The sequence below is a fragment of the Somniosus microcephalus genome, chromosome 5 (assembly GCF_052327205.1).
Source record: "Somniosus microcephalus isolate GS21.2 chromosome 5, FLI_Smic_1.0, whole genome shotgun sequence".
Lineage (NCBI taxonomy): Eukaryota > Metazoa > Chordata > Chondrichthyes > Squaliformes > Somniosidae > Somniosus > Somniosus microcephalus.
This window is the reverse complement of record NC_140991.1, coordinates 193,840,321-193,864,851: the sequence shown is the minus strand read 5'-3', so window position 1 is coordinate 193,864,851 and position 24,531 is coordinate 193,840,321. Positions and strand designations below refer to the sequence as shown.

Below are 24,531 nucleotides of genomic sequence, written 5' to 3'. Positions count from 1 at the left end.
AGGGAGACACCGGCTAGAAGTTATACTGCAGTCAGCAAATTCTTGTATCACTGCAATATCACTTCGAAGCAGCCTTGGTTGGAAGCCTGCCAAAGAGTTCAGGAATAATAGATTTACAAAGAAAGCAGCACAGCACCACTCCTAGAATTAAACTTAATGGCTCAGAAATTCGGGTCTCCACGGGCGAGTACGCACGGGGTACTCACCCGTAAGCCCAATGGAAGTGCCGGTTTCCTGCATGTACGGGAAACCGGCACTTCCGATCCCCTGAACGAAGGGGTTCAGAGGTCGAATGCGTGCACGGGAGAGACTGTGCGTGCGCATCGATCTTCGTTTTTTTTTTTTTTTTTGCAGGTTTTCCCGGGAGGGTAAGTCTCCAGAAGTTAGACATGTAAAAAGCAGGCGTAAGGCCTGCTTTTTACAAGGTAAGTGGTGAATTAATTAAAATTAAAACATTTTTTCCACAGGTTTATTATTTTTAAATACTTTAAAGGCAAGTTTATTTTTAGCCCCGTTAGAAAATAAAATTATTTTTTTCAAAAATTTATATTATTGTTTAAAAGTTATTTCATGTAATTTATAGTTTATTAAAAAAAAAGATATTTTTAAAAAATTTATTTGGAAGATTTAGTGCTGCTTTGGGGCCATAGTATTTATAAGTCTTGACAGCTCTTCCTGTCAATCTTATGAATGGAGCATTCCCTGCTCCGATTGGCTCCCCATGGCCCACGTGATCCCAGGGGACGCATCGAACTAACTGCGCCCCTGGGATACGCAAGCACTGCGCGCCGGCAGCTGGAGCAGGCCCCGGATCGGAATTCCACGGGGGCCCACAGCTCAACGGCCGGCACGGTAGGTAAGTGCAGATCGGGGGCTTGCACCCACGGGAAGCCCCCGACCCGAATTTCTGGGCCAATAGCCGGAATTTTTACCTTCGAGTTGGGCCGGGTGCGTGCGGGCTGCCATCCTGAAGTTTTTAACAGCACGTTCTGTACTACGCGTTTAATTCAATTACATCAATTGAAACAGTGATGCCAATTTCCCAGCCAATTAAATGGAGCGGGTCTGATGACGTCACCGATGACACACTTTCAGCTCAGATATTTAAAGGAGCCTTGCACACATCCCAGTTGAAGGTAGTTGGAGGAGGCATACAGGTGGTTATTGGTCTATAATCGCAGAAATTTGTGTGGGTGCAAGCAAACATGGAGTCACAGCGCCAGAAGGCTGCACCCAGGTTCTCAGATGCCTCCCTGGAAGTCGTGTTCCAGGGAGTCAGAGCACAGGGAGGCCCTATCCCCTGGTAATGGCAGGAAGAGATCAGCCAGAGAAACCAAGGCGGCATGGCTGGAGATCGTCCAAGAAGTGAGCAGCAGGGGTGTTGTCAGCCACTCCTGGATTCAATGCCGGAAGAGATTTAATGATCTCACGAGGTCAGGAAAGCAGATTACAATGTCACATTCAACTACATCCTAATGTGTGTGTCACCCCAATCCCATCACTCTGCCTTCCCAAGCCTACTCCTGCACATCACTCCTCACACCAACCTACCTTGCAAGGTGCACCCATCCCTCTGTCTATGCACCTACTCACATCCCCATCTGACTGTCCACCATTGAAACGCACCCTCATCCTAATGTAATCCTACAAATTAACACCACAGAAGGAGGCCATTTGGCAATGTCACGCCACTTCCTCATAGTCACCCTCTACAGATGTAGCCCATACATACCTTACACACATTCCATCACTCTCACTCAAATTTCTCTGCTTTCCGCGCAGAACAGGAGAGAGAGAGAGAGAACCAGAGGTAGCCCTTAAATTTATATATATATATTGGGCACCTGCAGAGGAAGGAGCTCTCGAAATAAGGAGTGACTGAACTGCTGGCAGTGGGAGACGGAGAAAGGGGGACCTCCCAGCAACCTGGTGACCGAATTAAATATCCCACATGGCATGCAACAAGTCAGCCAGTGAAATATCATCATGTGCAGAATGTTAATGTAACTCATTCTTATAATAAAGAGGTCTAATTCATGTCTTTACTCTCCCACAGGTCCATCAAGTGCCCCCCCGCCCAAGGAAGACGACTCCTCAGAGGAAGCTCCACTCTCCAAGGGTGCACCATCACCAGACTCATGTGTACCCAGCACCAGCACAGATACACGCATGTCGGTGGGTCCAGTGAGACACCTTTTTCTTCTCTCTTAGGCAGTCCCTCAGAACCGAGGATGACTTGCTTCCACATTAAAAATGAGTTCGCAGGTGACTGATTAGTCCAATGCGGGACCTACAGTCTCTGTCACAGGTGGGGCAGACGGTGGTTGAAGGGGCGGGTGGGTGGGGTGCTTAGGTTGACGTGCGCTCCTTGCGCTGCCTGCGCTTGCTCCCGGCGAAGAGACTCGAGGTGTTTGGCGCCTTCCCGGATGCTTCTCCTCCACTTTGTGCGGTCTTGGGCCAGGGATTCCCAGGTGACGGTGGGGATGTTGCACTTTTTCCAAGGAGGCTTTGAGGGTGTCCTTGAAGCATTTCTTCTGCCCACCTGGGGCTCTCTTGCCGTGTTGGAGTTCAGAGAAGAGCGCTTGTTTTGGGAGTCTCGTATCGGGCATGCGGACAATGTGACCCGTCCATTGGAGCTGATTGCGCGTGGTCAGAGCTTCAATGCTGGGGATGTTGGCCTGAGCAAGAACACTGAAGTTGGAGCGCCTATCCTGTCAATGGATTTGCAGGATCTTGCAGAGGCTGCGTTGGTGGTACCTCTCAAGTGCTTGGAGGTGCCTGCTGTACATGGTCCATGTCTCGGAGGCATACAGCAGGGCAGGTTATCACTGCTGCTCTGTAGACCATGAGCTTGGTGCTGGGTTTGAGGTCCTGGTCTTCAAACACACTCTTCCTCAGGTGACCGAAGGCAGTATTGGACTTCATCGTCGACGTCTGCCCTTGTTGACAGTAGGCTCCCAAGGTATGGAAAGTGGTCCACGTTGTCTAAGGCCTTGTCGTGCATTTTGATAATCGGGGGGCAGTACTGTGTGGCAGGGGTAGGTTGGTCGAGGACCTCTCTCTTACGGATGTTTAGTGTAAGGCCCATGCTCTCGTACGATTCAGTGAAGGTGTTGACGATAGTTTGGAGTTCGACCTCCGAGTGAGCGCAGAAGCAAGCGTCGTCTGCATACTGTAATTCGACGACAGAGGATGGGATGACCTTGGATCTGGACTGGAGGCGACGGAGGTTGCACAGTTTCCCGTTTGTTCTGTAAATTAGCTCCACTCCAGTGGAGAGCTTACGGAGGGCGAGATGGAGCATTGCAGCAAGGAAGATTGAGAAGAGCGTTGGTGCGATGACATGAATTGGGTCTGTGGTGGAACCGTTGGTCAGGATCATGGCTTGCAGGTCGTCGTGAAGCAGGCGGAGGATAGTGACAAACTTTTGAGGGCAGCCGAATTTGAGGACACTCCATAATCCCTCACGGTTGACAGTGTCGAAGGCCTTTGTGAGACATTGAGTCATGTTGTCACCTGGTGTCTCACATCACAAGTGAGCAAGAGCAGATGGTGGAGACAGGGACAGCAGTGGAGAGTCCTTGCCGGAGGGCACAGGATGCTACAAGCTCTGCCAGCTGGATGCAGGTGCTGAATCTCGGGGGCCATCGACAAAGAGGTTGATCTGGAAGGAGCAGCAACAAATGAGTGAGGCTCTGGCAGCTTTTCCAGCCGTGATGTGCATGACTGTACAGAGAATGGAGGCATCCATCTCCAACACCAGCACCATATCGCAGGTGATGGCGACGGTGTGCAGTTCCATGGAAAGGATGGCCACCTGCATGGAGCAGCTAATGCGCCAGTCGAACGAGAACATGCCTGCTGTGAACAACAGATTGCAGACTCTCACTGACCTCATCTCTAGGAGGGATACCAACGTAGGATGTTCATCACCCCACTGATGTGCAGCAAGGTGCTCTCCAGCTCCTTGCTAGCAGGGAAGTGCGGGTGGCCCAAGAAAGGGATGATGGCGAGGGGGGGACAAGGAAGTGGGAGCTATGCTCAAAGCGCTCCCACTTCTCCCCTGTTGCTTCCCCCTCAGACAGAGCTCCACATGCTGCCTCGGATCGAGATGGCAGAATCTGCCCCTACATAGTTGCAGGAGGAGCAGTCTTTGGCGGGGCCCTCACGCCCTAAAACCCAGAGAATGTCCGCCAAAAGTGTTGAAGCAGTCACAGCAGGGAAGTGAGCAGCCTGCCTCTACTGAAGCTGCAGCGGGTGCACCTTGTAGAAGCACTTGGAAAAGAAAAAGACACAATTGTAGATGCAATGGGTGTTTGCCAAAATGTTAGTGTTAAGTTTCAGTTCTATTTATGCACACAAATTTATTTCTTTGCAATACTTTCCAGACTTGTCCATTTTTGCCTGCTACCTGGCTTTGTCACTTGGAATGAATGGTGAGACATTGGTTGACAGGAATGGTTTAGTCATTTTAGGGCTGCTTTGTGGCGTTGGTGGCAGGGGGCGGTTGGTACAGCATCTGGGAGCCAGATGGGTGCACTGGTGTAACTTAAGTAAATCAGGCCATTAGGAGGCCATTCCGGGACTCCCATGCAGCAATATGCGCTGCTGCTGGTGCCATCTCCACCTCCGGTTCCTCCTCCTCCTCCTCCGCTGAAGAGGCGATGCATTCTGCTCCTTGCTCCTCCAGCAGCTCCAATCCTTGCTGCTACACTAAGTTCTGCAGCGCACAGCATACAACGATGATTCTGGAGACCCCGGCTGGTGCGTACTGAAGGGCTCCTCCAGATCTGTCAAGGCATCTGAAGCGCATCTTCAGCTTGTCGATTGCTTGCTCTATTACACATCTGGTCACCATGTAGCTTTCATTATAACCCTCCTCATCCGAATCGGAGGTCCAAGATGAGACAGCAAAAGTGGCACCCATGCTGATCTGATGGATTACAGGTAAAGTGGAGATCAGAGGCACATCCTCCAATGTAGTGAGAGTGACTTGCAATGTGGTGAGAGTGGCTTCCCAGGTTGCAGAAATCACCTGCAAACTCTTGAAAGCAAAATCTCTGCACAAAATAGTGTCAGCAAGAGCCTTTCCCTTAGGCAAGGAAGCAGGTGCAAGGTGTGTGTATTTATGTGCTTTTTCCAGCTGTCACTTAATGAAGTAGCAGAATGGCCACTGAGCTCCTGCCTTGCCTTCACAGGCGAGCTTCCAAGAATCCCGTGCGCAACCAGTTAAAGTTGAAACCTGAGGTTAAAATGGCTGTTAAGGGTCTCTGAATGAGCAGTTAACTACCTCAATGAGGTCGCCCACCTCTCTCGAGCGGGTCCGTGGCGCTCTTCGAAATGCGCCCCAGTTAAACGCGAAAGTCGGCGGAATGACGGTGTGTTCCCAACACGGTCAATTTCTGCGCTTTTAACGGCCGACCCGCTCCCATTCCCGCATGCTCTGCAATGTGAAAATTCCGGCCATTGTTGGGGTAACAACCAACACTTATTTTTTTTTTAAATTTATTTATTTATTTTATTATTATTATTTTTTTTTTAAAGGAGCATTTCATACAAAGGCTTTCAGAGCCACATTCTTATATGAATAAACTGATTTTTTTTTAATAAATGTAGCTATAACTTATGTAAAATTTGCAAAATTTCTGCATTTCCCCGAAGGCTGTTACTAATAAACGGGACCCTGCGTGGACTTTTTAAATCAAGAAGGGTACCCAAAATGGCGTCCGTGCCTCGTGGCAGCAAGCCCGAGAGATTTTTAAATGGACTCTGCCATGCAGACAGCTTGGAGAAATCGAAACCAAGCTGCAGGCTTCTGTGAAGAGAGATTTTGTATTTTGGAACCAGACAGGACTCTGAATTATGCATTAGACCGAATTGGAGGCAAATCTAAATTCAGTTTAGGCCTATAGTTAAGGCCATCAAGCAGTCTACATATATTATCGGAAACAGATTAACAGAGCCATCGAGACCGGACAGGCCCATCAAGGAACTTTCAGGACAATACAAGTCAATTATCGGGCCGGTAGATGCGATTACCGGCCATCTAAAACCAGTTAGTATGAATTGCTACCATTATTTAAAATAGCCCAAGATTAAAACAAAGAACTAACCTGATTTGGCGCACAGATAAGGGTTTTCGACGAAGGTATAATTGAAGGCCCCCTCGGGTAGCAAGGTGCTCCTTAGGTGTGTTCTTTGTTGGTTGGTGTGCTAGTGGTGCTGCTGCTCTTCGGCCCCTCGCCCTCGTGGCTCCCGCTCTTTCCCCGTCCCGCGCTTACCCCCTGGCCTTTGCCCGTGCCCTTTTCCCACTCCATCTGGAACTAGCCCCGGCACCGGCTCGGGCGGACATGGACAATTCAGGCCAGGCGGGGCAGGGCGCGACGAGGGGAGGAGGGAAGACCACCGGAGGGAAGACCGGCCGAAGACGACCAACTGAGGAGACGAACTGAGGGGAGGCTTCAAATTATCGGGCCTTCAGCCTCAGCCGACCTTCGAATAACTGCACACCAACTCAATCTGGCGGCTGTCGACGAAGAATCATCCCTGCAAGGTAAAGTACCCAAACAGAGACTTTAACTTTGGGGTACTCGAACCTGGACAACGCCCTTGCAGCGCCTGGAGGCCACGTAATGAAGGCAGGCTCCAGAGAGCACCAAGAGCGAACCCCGAACCCAACCGCTATTTTGAGTCTAACAAACCTTTTGATTGGTGAGCATGAAGTTCTGACCCCTCATAGCTTAATCTAGTTAGATATAGGGGGTGGGATAAGGATAAGGGGATTGTTAAGATAGTTGGTTTCCCTCGATGTGCCGTGTGTTCCCCATTCCCTATATAAGTATATAGTTATTATTATTCTTTTGCATTCGTATTTTTGCCTGTAGAAGTGTACACCAGTAATTTTTCCCACAAGATTGTATCAAGTTTTTTTCCTCTTCAATAAAAACTCAGTTTTTGTTTACATCCAACCACCTGTCTACTCGAGTCTTCTCTGTACCGCCGCCTTGTACCCAAGTCCGGTGTCTAGAACCCAGGGGCGTGGGAGCGATTTGAACCGCTCACAAAACAGTCAGGGGCATAACTGACTGGGCGTACGTACGCGCCAAACACCACCACACGCCACCCCGTACACTTATTTTCTGTGAACATTTCAGGATCTATTATATGGTATTCGCTTGGTCGCTAATTGGGTAAAGGCACCACCTGGTATAGTACTGAGTGAGCCACTCTCATCAAAAAAGGCTCAGATTCAGTCCTAGCTGAGTTAATTTCCATGGCTCAGGCTAAGGAGAGTTCAAAGAAAAAAGTCAGTAACACCTGCTAAAACATCAATGCTTCTGATGTGGACAGGATCAGACATTGTTGTGATACTACAGAATAGGATCAACACGAAGAATAGCCTTTTGAGTGAGGTGCCACACCCAGTCATCAGTCACCACTTTCAGGGAGGAGTAATAAAATAAAACAAACATTTAAAAATAATTTATCTCTGCATTAAACACAAGGCAGCAACTCTGGAAAACAACCATTTTTCTAAAATGGCAGCTGGGGGAGAAAATCTGAACAATGAAAACTCAAGTGTCAAATAAGCAATACTGGATGCATAGAATTACAGAAAGCAGTAATTGTGTGCAGTCAGCATGACCTAGGGACAAGGCTCAACTTATCAATTAAAATGTACTATAACACTGCAAACTATTGCAATTTATTTTTCAGAAAAGGTGCAACGGCTTTAAAAAAATGCAGGAAGGTATTTCAAATATTTTCACAACACATATATGAGCTCTGCGATCGCAGTATTGCTGTCAACCACACTTGCGTTCAGTGAACCAGTTTCAAAAGAAAAATGTAATTGCACAAAATATGACAAAAATAATTTACTAGCAGTTATGGGCAGCAATAGTAAACTTCACATTTAACACTGCTAGTTCAAACCATGTAGAACTGCTTCAGACACTGCCTCTCAATGGACAGACCATAATAAAATGATACATCATTGTCCCAACCACAATTGTGCATCACATGTCCTGGCACAGAAGGCACTTACAATGAAGCCAAAACAAAAAGTGACTCACTGGAAGTACTCTGCTTCCTAACTACTAATCCACTCCTAACAATTCTTGCTAGTTTCAAGCACATCAACTTATTCGGCTAGACGGCTACATATTACAACTCCCAACAGTATAGAATATTCCTTCCATGCAAAGCTACAAGATAACTCCAGAGTGCAAGTGTACTACCTTCCTCTGTACCCCTTCAATCTCCACTAACCACCATCTATGTAACCTGAAAGCAATCTAAAAAAGGCCAGACAGTAAGGAGATCTTCAGACAGTAAATATCCTCTTCCAAAAAGAATAAAATTAGACACATGGGAGTAATTTACAAGGCTGCAATCTATAAGGAGTACAGATTACAAAGATCATAAGAATTAAGTTTGAATGGTATCCAACTATTTGAACCTTGACATTCGATTATATGCAGAAATGCAAGTCCGTGTCTATGATATTCTCCATTCCCATTTTCTCTTGCCTCTTCTGAATGAGTTGACTCAGGCTGGGGTACGATTCCCCAGATGCTCTCATCCCAGGTACATCATCCAAGTAGCTATTCTTTACATATCAACCTACAGTGAATGTCAGCACACTATTCAACCATTTGGGATGCCAGAGTTGTGCCTGATCCTGCCCTCGCCAGATGTGTGCACACGTACACCCGCTTTCCAGCCAGAGGTCACTGCACAGCAATCAGGAACAAAAAATATAGCAATTTTATTGCCAGCCTAAATCAGCAACCAACTGCTGTCCCAGTTAAGATTAGGTAATTCAGCATAGACCAGGGATCGTTTCCTGATCTACATATCTCCATACCATGCCAGATGGTGCATTTACCGGTTGAGTCATTGGGGCAGAACCAGTATGAAGTTTTCAATATGATTCTAGAGAGAATGGACATTACTTTTACTACAGTATGCATCATTCTTGAGGCTGCAGACATGCTCTCCAGATATAGTAATTAGCAGCAGCTGCAGAGTAAATTCTCCATTTCCCCCATCTTCTTTCCTCCTCAATCCCATGTTCATGATTTCCCCTCGTCACAATACTCCTCTTTCCAGCCACAAACACAGAATAGCTTCAGTTGCAGACTGATTTACATTCATAGTCAACACTATTCTGTGATCAGTTTACAGAAGTTGAGTTTCTGCACGTTATATGTAAGATTGCTTCAGTTAGTTTGATAAAGGTGGAGAAAATGAACTCACTCACTGTGAAGTGCTTATCTCAAAGGTCACAACTAGTGAAACTGAAACGGCAGCCAATTTTGGCATTTTAAAAATTGTCTCTCCAAATAAAAGTTCAATGCTCACCCATGAAAGCAACATTTAAAGCCTTTTTAAGTTTCCTGATGAGTTTTCCAAACCTTACTCCCTACTTTAGCAAAGCCCTGCCTTATTTAAGAGAAATAATGAAGCTGAAGGCAAAAACCATCACAGCCTAGAAATTCCAAACAAGACATCCTATTTGAAGAACAAAAGTCACAGTAAGTTTTGAATATTTAGCTTAAAATTTAGGTGCAACCGTCACAAGCGAATTCTCTAACTCATTATAAATATTTGGCACACTTTTTCTAATCTCCTCCAGAAGATGAAAAACAAAAAAAAAATCCTCGGAGGCAGAAAAATCTGAAAATAATGTTCCACTTTAAAATAAATAAATCAGATTTAATTCAGCCACTATGGCCAATAAGATTTTTCAGGAATGCTTGGATGGTTCACAAAGAGCACAGAAGGCTGCAGTGCAACTTTATTAGCTTCCAGTATTAAAACAATATTTCTGTCAACTGACCACAAATGAAGTATTTGTATTTCATATGTACAATAACAAGGTTCTTAGTTTTACCATCAATTACCATCACTCACTAAATGTTGCTAAATAATCCCCTGAAGACTTTACCACAGCTAGATTTTTAATTCTGCATTTAAAATTTTAGTCCGAACTTACCTGATCTCCTGCGCTCATCATTTCACATGATGAAAATATTTAGGTTTTATTAGATGAAGCATTCTTTGACTCTTAATGTACTTCTGTTTCCAACTGCTAATGCTAGCTTCCAAAATTAGTGCACAGCAAATATTAAATTAACATTTACAGCTTCAGCTGCTCTGCAGCCTGGCCTTTATTAACTAGTACAAAAATACTAACAATAAGATCTTTAAGATTCCACTTTATTTTTTGATATCTGCTTGCACACCAGCAATTCCTCTTCTCTAACTACCTCTAGAAAACTCACCATCTACTTCAAAACACATAATTAGGCACACTGTTAATTGTGAAGTTCGTCAAAAATAAATGTCAAGCAGTTCCTTTATTATAAAATAATTACTCTTCAGCCATCCCCCAGCAAAATGGCAACTCGTGATGGGGTAGTTTCACCAGTCCAGTACCTCACCTGGCCATTTTTCATGTGTGAGCCCAAATAGTGTGTAGAGCGGCTATTCGTGCTTGGAAGGCATCAATCATCAGCCCAACCCTATCTTCATGAATGCACGTTCAATTCGGGTTACAAACTAAAAAATATGCAATTGAAGCCTTGGCTAATTTTTTCCCTTCATTAGCTAAAGGGACACAGGTCAATCTTTGCACGTACCTCAGGCTCACTTCAAACCAGCTAACTCAGCACAAGCCTTGGATCAAACTGGGATCTGCCTGGCAGCTATGGCTTAAGTACACCAGTCGATGCATTTAATCACTGAACCATTGACAGAGCCCCCAAATAATTGCACAAAGAGTTTACAGCAGCTACCCAATCGGGACGGACTCGAGCGATCTTGGAGAAAAGACAGACATTGCCATAGTGGCCAGACTAATGTACACAGAGTAATGAACTTGAATCAGTGTTAGGTCAACAGGCTGACAATCATAGCTGTTACTAGCATTTTGTTCATCAGATATTGGAAGTCAAGCTTCAGATTGGAGGCAATATTTTTTGTTTGGTGGGAAGGGGAGTGAACATAGGAACAGGAGTAGGCCATTGAGCCCCTTGAGCCTGTTCCGCTATTCAATTAGATCATGGCTGATCGGCGTCTAAACTTCATCTACCCACCTTGGCTCTGTAACCCTTAATACCCTTGCCCAACAAAAATCTATCAATCTCAGATTTGAAATTTTCAATTGACCTAGCCTCAAAAGCTTTTTGGGGGAGCAAGTTCCAGATTTCTACTACCCTTCATATGAAGAAGTGCTTCCCTACATCACCTCTGAACAGCCTAATTCAAATTTTAAGGTTCTGCCCCCTTGTTCTGGACTCCACCACCAAAGGAAATAGTTTCTCTCTATTTACCCTATCAAATTCTCTAATCATCTTAAACATCTCAATTAGATCACCCCTTAATCTTCTATACTCAAGGAAATGCAAGCCTAGTCTATATAATTTGACTCTTTTAGCCCCGGTATCATTCTGGTGAATCTGTGCTGCACCTCCAATGCCAAGATATCCTTCCAATGGTGCAGTGGTTCCTAAGGAACTTTTCAACCGTTATTGTATAATCGAACATCTATGCCATTATTCAGCAACAATATCCATCAGTCCTACTAAATTCATAACCAGAACAGAATGTTATAACTTATGTTTTTAAGTGCTCAATACACTTGCAATTTCTAAAAGATTTTGGGTCTATTCCGTCAGATCAGGTGACTAAAATCCTAGACCTTCCTACGGCCTTTAAATAACTGTAGATTTTCAAATATTAGTGAAGCTTTTCAAGTTATCAGTTAACAGCCAAAGACATCACAAGAAATAGATCAGTGCAGATCCAGATCAGAGAGAAATTCATGGGCCTCTAGTACTCTCAAGGCTGTTTCCAGGGATTTCAGTTTGGTTAGATAGAAATTCTTGCCAGCAAATAAACTGCACGCACATACATATAGGAGCGTTTGGATATTCTGGATATACAGGAAACTCTCTTTCAACCGGCACCTAAATATCCGGAAATCTCTCTTAACCGGCAAAATTCAGGAGTAGGTTCAGGTAAGTTTTACTATATATTAGTGGCCGTGTAACCGGGGTTCCTGGATCTGTGGCTGTGTAACCATGGAAAAGGACAGAGGTAGTCATGGAAAAGGACAGAGATGGACCGGAAATAAAGGTTCTAAATTGGGGGGGGAAGGCCGATTTTAATATGATAAGGCAGGATCTGGCCAAAGTGGACTGGGATCAGCTACTTGTAGGAAAATCCACATCGGAGCAATGGGAGTCTTTCAGAAAGGAAATTGAGAGAGTACAATGGCAACATGTTCCCAGATACGAAGGACTAAAGACAGAGGAAGCCCTAGAGGAGTATAAAAAGTGCAGGGGGATACTTAAAAAAGAAATTAGGAGAGCGAGGAGGGGCCATGAAATAACACTGGCGAGCAAAATAAAGGAAAATCCTAAGGTGTTTTATAAGTATATTAAGGGCAAGAGGATAACTAGGGAAAGAGTAGGGCCCATTAGGGACCAAAGTGGCAATGTGTGTGTGGAGCCAGAAGATGTAGGTGGGGTTTTAAATGAATTTTTTGCATCTGTGTTCATTATGGAGAAGGACAATGTAGACATAGAAATCGGGCAGGGGGACTGTGATATACTTGAACATATTAGCATCGAGAGGGAGGAGGTACTAGCGGTTTTAGCAGGCTTAAAAGTGGATAAATCCCCAGGCCCGGATGAGATGTATCCCAGGCTACTATGTGAGGCAAAGGAGGAGATTGCAGGAGCTCTGACACAAATTTTCAGAACCTCTCTGGCCACAGGGGATGTGCCAGAGGACTGGAGAACAGCTAACGTAGTACCATTATTCAAGAAGGGTAGTAGGGATAAACCAGGGAATTACAGGCCAGTGAGCCTAACATCAGTGGTAGGGAAATTATTGGAAAAAATTCTGAGGGACAGAATTAGTCTCCACTTGGAGAGGCAAGGATTAATCAGGGATAGTCAGCATGGCTTTGTCAAGGGAAGATCATGTCTGACCAATTTGATTGAATTTTTCGAGGGCGTGACTAGGTGTGTGGATGAGGGTAGTGCAGTGGATGTGGTATACTGTACATGGATTTCAGTAAGGCTTTCGATAAAGTCCCGCATAGGAGACTGGTCAAGAAGGTAAGAGGCCATGGGATCCAGGGTGCCTTAGCACATTGGATCCAAAACTGGCTTAGTGGCAGAAGGCAGAGGGTGATGGTGGAAGGTTGTTTTTGTGACTGGAAGCCTGTGTCCAGTGGGGTACCGCAGGGATCGGTGCTGGGTCCCTTGCTGTTTGTGGTCTACATTAATGATTTGGATGTGAATGTAAAAGGTATTATCAGTAAGTTCGCAGATGACACGAAAATTGGTGGGGTGGTAAATAGCGAGGAGGGTAGCCTCAGTCTGCAGGACGATATAGATGGGTTGGTCAGATGGGCGGAACAGTGGCAAATGGAATTTAACCCTGAAAAGTGTGAGGTGATGCATTTTGGAGGGACTAACAAGGCAAGGGAATACACAATGAATGGTAAGACCCTAGGAAAGACAGAGGATCAGAGGGACCTTGGTGTGCATGTACATAGAGCCCTGAAGGCAGCAGAACAGGTGGATAAGGTGGTTAAAAAGGCATATGGGATACTTATATTCTATGCCTCGGCTAATGAAGGCAAGAGCAGGGAGGTTATGATGGAGCTGTACAAAACGCTAGTTAGGCCACAGCTGGAGTACTATGTGCAGTTCTGGTCGCCACACTATAGGAAGGATGTGATTGCTTTGGAGAGGGTGCAGAGGAGATTCACCAGGATGTTACCTGGGCTGGAGCGCTTCAGCTATGAAGAACGACTGGACAGGCTGGGGTTGTTTTCCTTGGAGCAGAGAAGGCTGAGGGGGGACCTGATTGAGGTGTACAAAATTATTAGGGGCGTAGATAATAAGGTAGATAGAAAGGAACTTTTTCCCTTAGTAGAGGGGTCAATAACAAGGGGGCATAGATTCAAGGTAAGGGGCAGGAGGTTTAGAGGGGATTTGAGGAAGAATTTTTTCACCCAGAGGGTGGTTGGAATCTGGAACTCACTGCCTGAAAGGGTGGTAGAGGCAGGAGCCCTCACAACATTCAGAAGCATTTGGATGAGCACTTGAAATGCCATAGCATACAAGGCTACGGACCAAATGCTGGAAAATGGGATTAGATTAGACAGGGCTTGATGGCTGGCACGGATGCGATGGGCCTCTTTCTGTGCTGTATAACTCTATGTAACCGGGGTTCCTGCACCTGTGGCCGTGCAACAGGGACTCCTGCATCTGTGGCCGTGTAACCGGGACTCCTGCACAAATGCCGTGTAACCGGGGCCCCTGCACCTGTGGCCGTGTACGGGGCTCTCGTACCTTGGTAAGTATACCTCTCTGTAATCCGGACTTTTTGATGAACCGGCACCACGCCGGTCCAGTCAGTGCCAGGTAAAAAAGTTTCCTGTACCTTGTGGGGGGGGGGGGGGGGGGGGGGGAAAGAGGAAAACTAGAGGCCATCAATATAAGATAGTTACCAAGAAATCAAATAGGGAATTCAGAAGAAACTTCTTTACCCAAAGTGTGGTGAGAACATGGAACTCGCTACCACGGAGTAGTTGAAGCGAATAGTATAGATGCATTTAAGGGGAGGCTAAATAAGCATGTGAGGGAGAATGAAATAGAAGGTTATGCTGCTAAGAGTTAGATGAGGAAAGTCTGGAGGAGGTCTGAGTGAAGCATAAACACTGGCATGCACTGGCTGGGGCGAATGGCCTGTTTCTGTGCTGTATATCCGATGTAATCCTATGTGAAGTTCTTCAAAAATATTGGTCAAGAAAAAAAAATCCACCAAACTCTCACTATGGTAACTTAAACTGTTGCGTATAGTTATCGCAAAGAAGCTGTCTTATACTCTTCCCATGGTGCAATACAAACCCTGTGTTTTAAAAATTAAAATTCAGATCCCCAGGACAGAGAAGTATGGAATCACTGAAGTTATACATGCAGTGCCTGTCGTAAGTCCCACTCTATCATTTTTGAAGCTGAATAAACCCTGTACTTTTCTTATTCTATTCTACTCTGTCCTCATTTCAGGAAGTCCATCAAGACCAAATAATGAAAAGGGAAGCCTGACAAAGCAATGTGTGAATTCAGTGAAATGATAAATCAGTAGCAGTATGTACCACAGTCTACATAATATGCAGGAACTGGCTGCATGAAGGGCTACTGTAAATCCTACATCATGCACGTTAAGCTTCACTTCAAGCCCCATTGCTGGAACAGTTCCATACCCGAGTCCACAGCCTTGTCCAGATTCTCAATGTGTAAAAAATTCAAAAATACTGGTGTTTAGTTACATGGGAAGAGTCGTGCCCAACTTAAGGACCTATGTCGAATTAAAGCCACTCAACTGCCTTCCAACTGGTCAATCCTCTCAATCTTGACAGCCTCACTAAACTGACTTTCTGCTCTATGCAACCCATCGGTCTGGACACCTCGTAATACACAGTAATGCCATTCCCTGTTTGCATCCAAGTGCCCAAGAAGGATGTAAGGAATAACAATACACCAATCCTGTGGGCCTGTATCCAAATTCTCTCCGAAAATGTTATCACTGCAGCAAAGATACAACAACCCTCTCAAGCATGCCCAAGAAAACCACTTTCTCCCCTTATCTGAGCTAGGTAAAAAGAAACTGCAGCCCCTTTCACCACAGAATACCTTACCCTGAACTCCCCCAATTTAAGGCAAAGCACACTTCTCCACAGAAACTGGGCATCAATGTCAATGCTAAAGCATGTGCATACAGAAGCAAATCTACTCAAGGGTGCATCTAATATCACAAGTGTAGCTGTGGTCAGTACATTTACCTATCCATACTGTATGCTCAGTCACGTGTTGCCTTTCAATCAAACTACATTATTCAAATTATATTAAAACTACAAACGGTGAACTAAGTGCAGCAAATTCAAGATTCCACTACAAACCATTTATTCCCAGTTTATGGTATCAGAAGTGCTTGACTAAATTATAGGTTTTGAACTCACTGCCATTCATTTATTGTCCCATAATTCAGAGAAAAATGTATCTGGTATATGACAGAATACTAAAAACTAGAGTACGGTATGCATTCCATGCCAATAGCATTTCTGAAACCTAATTAATATGCTCAAACTTATTTTTAGATCCAAACTCCAATGGAATAGCTTTGATAGTCTCAACCATAAAGGATAGGAATCTACATGCACAATGTAATAGAATGCTCTATTCTGGACATAGATATAGAACAAATGAATTAATTGCTGATTTCCACAAATAGTCTGTTTTAAATAAGTGAGCAGAGCTACAAGTGAGGTGAAAGAATTGTTCAAAAGCAAGTGATCAAACTCAAGTCAAAATTGGCTTTTTTTTTATATAAAAGATTTCTTCACAATTTTATAGGCACGTAGAGTGCCACTGTTGTTCTCATTAAGAAAACAGCAACAATGAACTAAGATAGATAGCACAGCACAATTATGAATCAAAAATAACAGCAGAAAACGCTGGAAAAACTCAGCAGGCCAGGCAACATCCGTGGAGAGAGAAACAGAGTTAATGTTTCAGGTCAAAGACCCTTTGTCAGAACTGCGAAAAAAAAAAGCAGGAAATGAAATGGATGAAAAAGCAAGTTTGGGGGCTGGGAAATGGGGGAGGGGATGAAAGAACAAAAGGGAAGGTCTGTGAGAGGCGAAGAGACATTAAGAGATATTCAAGGCAAGATGAGATGGTAATAGGACAGGCAAAGAAACAAAGGATGGCTCTAGATAAAGTGTGAAATACGCTGGCAGAAAGACAGCTGCCATGTGGGAGAGAAAAAAAAGGAAAAGGCACAAACCAAATGATAGGGGCCGAGGTTATGATCTGAAATTGTTGAGCTCGATTGAGTCCAGAAGGCTGGAAAGTGCCTAATCAGAAGATGAGGTGCTGTTCCTCGAGCTTACGCTGAGCTTCCGTGGAACAATGCAAGAGGCCGAGGACGGTGAGGTCTGAGTGTGAATGGAGTGGTGAACTGAAATGACAGGCAACTCGGGGTCACTCTTACTGACTGAACAAAAGTACAAGTAAATCGCTGTTTCACCTGGAAAGGGTGTTTGGGGCCCTGGACAGTGGGAAGGGGGGAGGTATAAGGGCAGGTGTTGCATCTCCTGCGCTTGCACGGGAAGGTGCCGGGCGAAGGGGAAGGGGTGATAGAGGAGTGGACTAGGGTGTCTCGGAGGGAGTGGTCCCTACAGGATGCTGAAAGGGGAGGGGAAGATGCGTTTGGTGGTGGGATCACGTTGGAGCTGGCGGAAATTGATCCGTTGAATGTAAAGGCTGGTGGGGTGAAAGATGAGGACAAGAGGAACCCTATCGTGGTTCCGGGAGGGGCAGGGGTGAGGGTAGAAGTGCGGGAGATAGAACAGACACGGTCGAGGGCCGTGTCAACCACGATAGAGGGGAATCCTCGGTTGAGGAAAAAGGAAGACATGTCGGAAGCACTGGTGTGGAAGGTGGCATCATCGGAGCAGATGCGGCGGAGACGGAGAAACTGGGAGAATGGAATAGACTCCTTACAGGAGGAAGTGTAGTCCAGGTAGCTGTGGGAGTTAGTGGGCTTGTAATGAACGTTGGTCAATAACCTATCCCCAGAGATGGAGACGGAGAAGTCGAGGAAGGGAAGAGTCGGAGATGGACCATGTGAAGGTGAGGGAAGGGTGGAAATTGGAGGCAAAGTGAATGAAATTGACTAGTTCAAGGCGAGAGCTGGAAACGGCACCAATACAGTCATCAATGTACTGGAAAAAGAGGTGAGGGGGGATCCGAGTAGGACTGGAACAAAGAGTGCTCCACGTATCCCACGAAAAGGCTGGCATGGCTAGGACCTATGCGTATACCCATAGCAACACCTTTAATTTGGAGGAAATGAGTGGAGTCAAAGGAGAAGTTGTTCAATGTGAGAACAAGTTCAGCCAGGCGGAGGAGGGTGGTGGTGGATGGGGACTGGTGGGGCCTCTGTTCAAGGAAGATGCGGAGCGCCCTCAGGCCATCCTGGTGGGGGATGGAGGTGTAGCGGGATTGTACGTCCATGGTGAAAAGGAAGCGGTTGGAGCCAGGAAACTGGAAACTGTTAACGCGGCGGAGGGTGTCAGAAGAGTCGCGAATGTAGGTGGGAAGAGACTGGACAAGGGGAGAAAAAGAGAGTCGAGATAGGAAGAGATAAGTTCCGTGGGGCAAGAACAGGCTGAAACAATGGGTCTACTAGGGCAGTCCTGTTTGTGGATCTTGGGAAGGAGGTAGAAGCGGGCTGTGCGGGGCTGGGGAACTTTTAGATTGGCGGCCGTGGGGGGGGCGGAGATCTCCAGAGGAGATGAGGTCAGTGACAGTCTTGGAAACGGTGGTTTGATGTTCGGTAGTGGGGTCGTGGTCCAGGTGGAGGTAGGTGGTGGTGTCGGAGAGTTGGCGTTCAGCTTCCGCTAGGTAGAGGTCGGTTTGCCAAACAACAACAACAGCACCACCCTTGTCAGCAGGTTTAATGACAATGTCGAGGTTGCATCTGAGAGAATGGAGTGCTGCAAGTTCACAATTATGAATCATCCTGTTTCATCCTAGAATTTGACATCGCAGCTACATAGAAGCATAAATCATACAGTTTAGAGTCAGGCCTTTAAAATATGCAATTAGTTTTCCAAGAACTGAGTGTATTATTTTTAAATCACATTCAGAACAATTCTCAAGTTATTTTAAGAGTCTTAAAATCACCCATAGAAAATACACCATTACCGTGTTGACGGCATTGGTAAAAATCATTTCAGTACAAAGCAACTTGTTCACACCTGCAGCATCTGTGAACGATAGCACACTTACCAAGGAACTGTAGGAAAATCTGTAATGTACACACGCACACCCAGAACACTTCAATACCCCCACCCCGACAAAAACACTAGAAGAGTGAAAGGGCAGAGGGCAGATGCACAAGAACTCGCCCATGAAGTTCAGTACTGATGGGAACCCCCTCAGCGGGTAGGAAAGTTTCAAGCTGCCAAAATGAAACTTACAAAAAAAAACTTCAATAAAGGTACTGGCATTTAAGTTCTGTTTGGTTCCAAAACGCAAAATTGGCCTCAATCCCAATCCCTGTTACAATGCAACCATCACTACCAATACTGTTGAATAATTAACTGGATTTTTCGTCGGCAAAATCGCACCACTTACCCCAAACCATCGCCTTTAACGCAGGCATTAAACCAGACAATTTATTTTTTGTTAAACCAACAAACCTGCAGTTCGGTGGTGGATCCAACGTGATATCGGCCAGCTCCTTCTGGATCCTGTCAATCATAAAACATTTACATTTTTAAAAACTCAACCTAACTTAGAATCAGTACAACACTTCCCTGCCATATTCTCTGGAGATTTCATGACTAAAGTTACAAAATTAAGTAAAAATAATGCAAAGACGCTGACCTCTGCTTAAGAGAAATCGAGAAAAAAAACATGGCCGCTTCTCGCAGCTCCAAGAAGCCAATACAGTAAAATTTTCCAACTCAATTTCTGTACTTCCAAGGCTAACTAATCCTACAAAAGCCGCACGAATTGAAAATAGCCGACATTAAAAATTCAAACCTGAGGAAACGGGGTCAAGCCATGATGCTGTTTTTTTGTACAAAGCTATTTTAGCTAATATGCAAATGAGTCTTTGGCATTAAAGAAGTGTGGCGTGTCGCGAGTGAGGAGAGAAACAAGGAAACCCGAGAGAGGAGAGAGAGCCGCGATCCCGGAGCCCAGCGCCCCAGGCTCTGCTCGGAATGTTCCCCGGAGCTCGAGCCCGAGCCCTCTGCTCGGAATGTTCCCCGGAGCCCGAACCCTCTGTTCGGAATGTTCCCCGGAGCCCGAACCCTCTGCTCGGAATGTTCCCCGGAGCCCGAACCCTCTGCTCGGAATGTTCCCCGGAGCCCGAACCCTCTGCTCGGAATGTTCCCCGGAGCCCCAGCCCTCTGCGCTGCTCGGAATGTTCCCCGGAGCCCCAGCCCTCTGCGCTGCTCGGAATGTTCCCCGGAGCCCCAGCCCCAGCTCTGCTCGGAATGTTGCCCGGAGCCCGAGCCCCAGCTCTGCTCGGAATGTTGCCCCAGCTCGTGGCCCGCGCCATCCGCACTCACCTCTTGGCGCTGGTGGTGAGCAGCTTGGGGTTCTTGCTCATGGTGTTGTTCTTCGCTTCTCTTTTCCTCTTGTTGCCACCGCCGCTGCCGGTAGTGGTGGCGGTGATGGTGTTGCTGTTGTTGGTCTCTTTCTCGGCTGGTTGTGAAGAACTTGAAGACGAGGAGGAGCTGGTGCTGGCCCTCGAGTCGTCATCCGACATCTCCACCGCTGGCTCGCTGGCACACACTGACTGTACTGAAACACGACAGTGTCTCACCCGCGCACGCACACACAAACTACACACCGACAACAACAACCGGAAAGATAGAGAATTACAACAAAGGACTTTTTAAAAAAAAGACAAAAACAAACACCCGACACCAGATTTGTACCTGAAGAGACAAGAGTAGAGTCAGAGTGAGGATACAATGTCAGTAGGGGTGAGTCACAGTGTATCTGATGTAGTGTAACACACACAGCAGCAACGCACTGACTGACACTCACTCACCTAGCAATATCCCGTCACCGGCTGCTTTGCACCGCGCCGTCAGCCGGAGCTGCCTCCCCCTTGGATGGCTGAGGGGAAAAATCCTCGCAACTATTCAACCAGACACGGTCGACACTTTGTATTCCCTGTGGAAAATATGGGTTTGGGGGGGGAAAAAAGCCACCTGACAGATGTTGTTGACTCTTGTATTCCTTATACTTTTCGCTTTGTTTGTCTCTCTCTCCTGCTTTTACTGTATTTACCTCTTTGTTGGATTGTTTTACTCTTATGCTTGTCTGGTTATGGGGTAGTGATTGTCGCCGGCCTGGTACAGGGTCAGACGCGTGTCTAAGTCAAACAGAGACATGAACGGAAGTACAACAACCACGGAGACTGGGCTGCTCCGGGACTTTCACGAGGTACAGCAAATTGCGCACTCCGACTTCACTCAAACATTTTTAAAGCACGTTGTCTTGTGTATTTTAAGATTGAATAGTTTGGCTTCTTAGATTTCAGAGTATGGTGTAACTTTTCTGTACGATTTTCACAAGGGAAATCCTTTATTCTGCCCCCCCCCCATAAAAGTTGTTTATTACAATTCATAATATGACTTGGGCCAATTTATTGAATGAAATGGACACATGTTTTCAGAGATGATCTGGTGTTGCAAGGAGGTCCTGAATTTATTGCACAGGAAAAGAAAGAACTTGCATTTATATAGTGCCTTTCAGGAACTCAGAGCATCCCAAAGCGCTTGACAGCCAGTACTTTTGAAGTGTAGTCACTGTTGTAATGTAGGAAATGCAGCAGCCAATTTGCACACAGCAAGCTCCCACAAACAACAATGTGATAATGACCAGATAATCTGTGATGTTGATATTGGCCAGGATACCGGGAATAACTCCCCTGCTCTTCTTTGAAAAAGTGCCATGGGATCTTTTATGTCCACCTGAGAGAGTAGACGGGGCCTTGGTTTAACATCTCATCCAAAGGGTGGCACCTCCAACAGTGCAGCACTCCTTCAGTACTGCACTGGAGTGTCAGCTTAGATTTTTGTGCTCAAGTCGGTGCAGTGGGACTTGAATCCACAACCCTTTGATTCAGAGGTGAGGGTGCTACCAACTGAGCCTCAGAAGTATGTTATGTTCTTATGTTATTGCAGATGCCCTAACTATAATCTTCCAAAGTTCTCTCGATTCAGGAACCGTTCCTTGAGATTGAAAAACTGCACATGTTACTCCGCTATTTAAGAAAGGTGAGAGGGAAACCAGGGAATTATAGACCAGGTAGCCTAACATCTGTTGTTGGGAAATTGCTAGAGTCTATAATTAAGGATAGAGTGACTGAACACCTTGAAAGTTTTCAGCTGATCAGAGAGAGCCAGCATAGATTTGTAAAAGGTAGGTAATTCCTGACTAACCTGATTGAAATTTTTGAAGAGGTGACTAAAGTCACTTGCTCTCGAGTCAGTACAAAGAAGGTTCACTCGGTTAATCCCGGGGATGAGGGGATGGACATATGAGGAGAGGTTGAGTAGATTGGGACTCTACTCATTGGAGTTCAGAAGAATGAGAGGCGATCTTATTGAAACATATAGGCCTAGAAATTCGGTTGGTAGCGCCGGCGCTGAGCGCCTAAAGAGACCTAGAATTGGGGCGATGCCCTATGTTGGGGCGGACGCTATGAAGATAGTGACAACTCCCATATTGACTATACATTTAGCGCCTGCGCTAAGTGTTTGCGTGCGCCCGCGAGCACAAGCAGATCGTGACGTCATTTTAGTGTGCAACGCCTTTTAGGAGCGCCTGAGCGCATATTGGGTGGCGCCCGGAGCCTTAACGCCTAGCGCTATTAGTGACAGTTCAAGGGAGCGCTAGCAGGCCCTTCTCGGAGTAGGGGTGGCGCTATTTAAAGGGGACAGCTCTAGTGCAGAAGCTTCAGCCACTTGGCCTGCTCATTGCGATCGTTGCTGGAGAGAGTTGGTGAGCTACTGTGGAGCAAAGTTTTGGGAATTTAGCTTTAGAGTACTTGGGACCTTTAAACCTGTCCGGAGCAGTTGGAGCACTACACCTAACAGCCTTTTGACCAACTGGCATCGGAATGGGAGCTGCTTTGGAGGGCGACGGCCTCATGGCCCAACACTGTGAAGAGGCAGAGAGACGGCGGGAGAGAGGGCCGGGATTGGCCAGAAGGAGGAGGGGCAATGGAGGTCGGCCAATCCGATGGTATGCTGCGAGGGTCTTTAGGCAGCAGGTGTCAAGCCTTGACATGTCGGAGGAGCAGTGTTTGCGAAGGCTCCGATTCTGGAGGGACATTGTTACTGATCTGTGCCACCTGCTTGGTCAGGATCTGCAGCCGCGTGAACGCTGCAAAACCTCTCTGTCCATGATGGCTAAACTGACTGATGGCCTCAATTTTTATGCCAACGGATCCTTTCAGTCAGCCATTGGGGACATTGCGACTATCGCTCAGGTTGCAGTCCACTGTTGCATCCGGCAAGTTACAGATGCCCTTTATAGGCGAAGGCGTCAATTCATGACCTTCCCTCTGACCCTGCACAAGCAGGCGGAGCGTGCACAGGGTATCGCTTCTATTGCGGACTTCCCCATGGTGCAGGGGGCGACTGACAGCACACATGTGGCTTTGAGAGCATCCTTAGGACTTCCGCAACCTCAAGGGGTTCCACTCCCTCAACGTGCAGCTGGTCTGTGACCACCGCCAAATCATCATGGCAGTCAACTCGCATTTCCCAGGGTGCAGCCACGATGCCTTTATCCTGCGGTTGACCTCAGTTTGTTACCTTTTTGAGGGGCTGGCTCGAACACGAGGCTGGCTTACTGGGGACAAGGACTATCCTCTCTGCCCATGGCTGATGACAACACTCCGTGTGGCCGACACCCCAGCAGAAGAGCTGATCAACAGCGGCCATCAGGCGACCAGGCACAGTGAACAGCACACTATTGGTGTTCTCAAAAAGCGTTTCCGATGTCTGGAACATTCGGGGGGATCCCTGCAGTACTCGCCGGAGCAAGTGGGACACATCGTCGTCGTCTGCTGCATGCTCCACAACTTGGCAAATCGACGCCCCCAGCAGAGTAGGCGGAGGAGGAGGAGGAGGAGGAGGAAGAGCAGGAGGAGGAGGAGGAGGAGGAGGGGGAGGAGGACAAAGAGCAGGCGGAGGAAGAGGAGGAGGAGGAAGAGCAGGCGGAGGAGGGGGAGGAAGAGCAGGAGGAGGAGGAGGAGGAAGAGCAGGCGGAGGAGGGGGAGGCGAACGAAGAGCAGGCGGAGGAGGAGGAGGAAGATGGAAGGGCTGCTGAAAGTGGAAGGGCCATACGTCAGAGGCTCATCAGGACTCGTTTCGAGACCCCTCTGGCGGAATGATGAGAGTCTTAACTCCTGCGCACTTTGGATGTTTGACGGCCTCTGAATGCCAGCATCACTGAAAGTAGTCACGTGCACCATGCCACATTGAAATTTCTGTTTATTGTCACAAAAGTCTTTCATTACAGCAAAACAACGTCATGTCAACAGAAACCATAAGTCACAAAATAACTGTGAACTCTTCGGCAAAGCCGCAAAACTCAACAAACCTTCTGCAAATATAACAACAGGTGAGGGTGTCCTTGAATTTGGACAAAGAAACGTCTCAGCACCTTCCTCTACAACTGGCCCCTTGAGGGAGAACGACTTCTCTTTCGCGGCTGGCCCCGTCCCTCCCTGCTGCTCCTACGTAATTGGACCCCAGTGGCGGGCTCAAGGCTGGGGGACGCCTGCTGACTGTGTGGAAGCGCAGAAGCCCGAGGGACGGCCTGGCCGACCTCTGGGCTTGGAGGGTGCGGACGCAGGATGCTTGATGTGACCATGGCTGGAAGCAGTGTGCCCTGCAGG

The 24,531-nt window shown here is 46.7% G+C and overlaps 1 protein-coding gene across 1 annotated transcript in view; it reads right to left on the bottom strand.

The window, feature by feature from the left end:
- LOC147117500 (ubiquitin-conjugating enzyme E2 E1-like) overlaps positions 1-20,632 on the bottom strand; it is a 121,853-nt gene extending 101,221 nt beyond the window's left edge. Inside the window, exons 1-2 of the mRNA XM_085988521.1 lie at positions 20,177-20,632; positions 19,298-19,348 (exon numbers count right to left, since the gene is read on the bottom strand). Of these exons, the coding sequence (XP_085844647.1) occupies positions 19,298-19,348; positions 20,177-20,376 (251 nt within the window). The 5' untranslated portion in view covers positions 20,377-20,632. The remainder of the gene's footprint in view (positions 1-19,297; positions 19,349-20,176) is intronic.
- Positions 20,633-24,531: the final 3,899 nt, after the last annotated feature.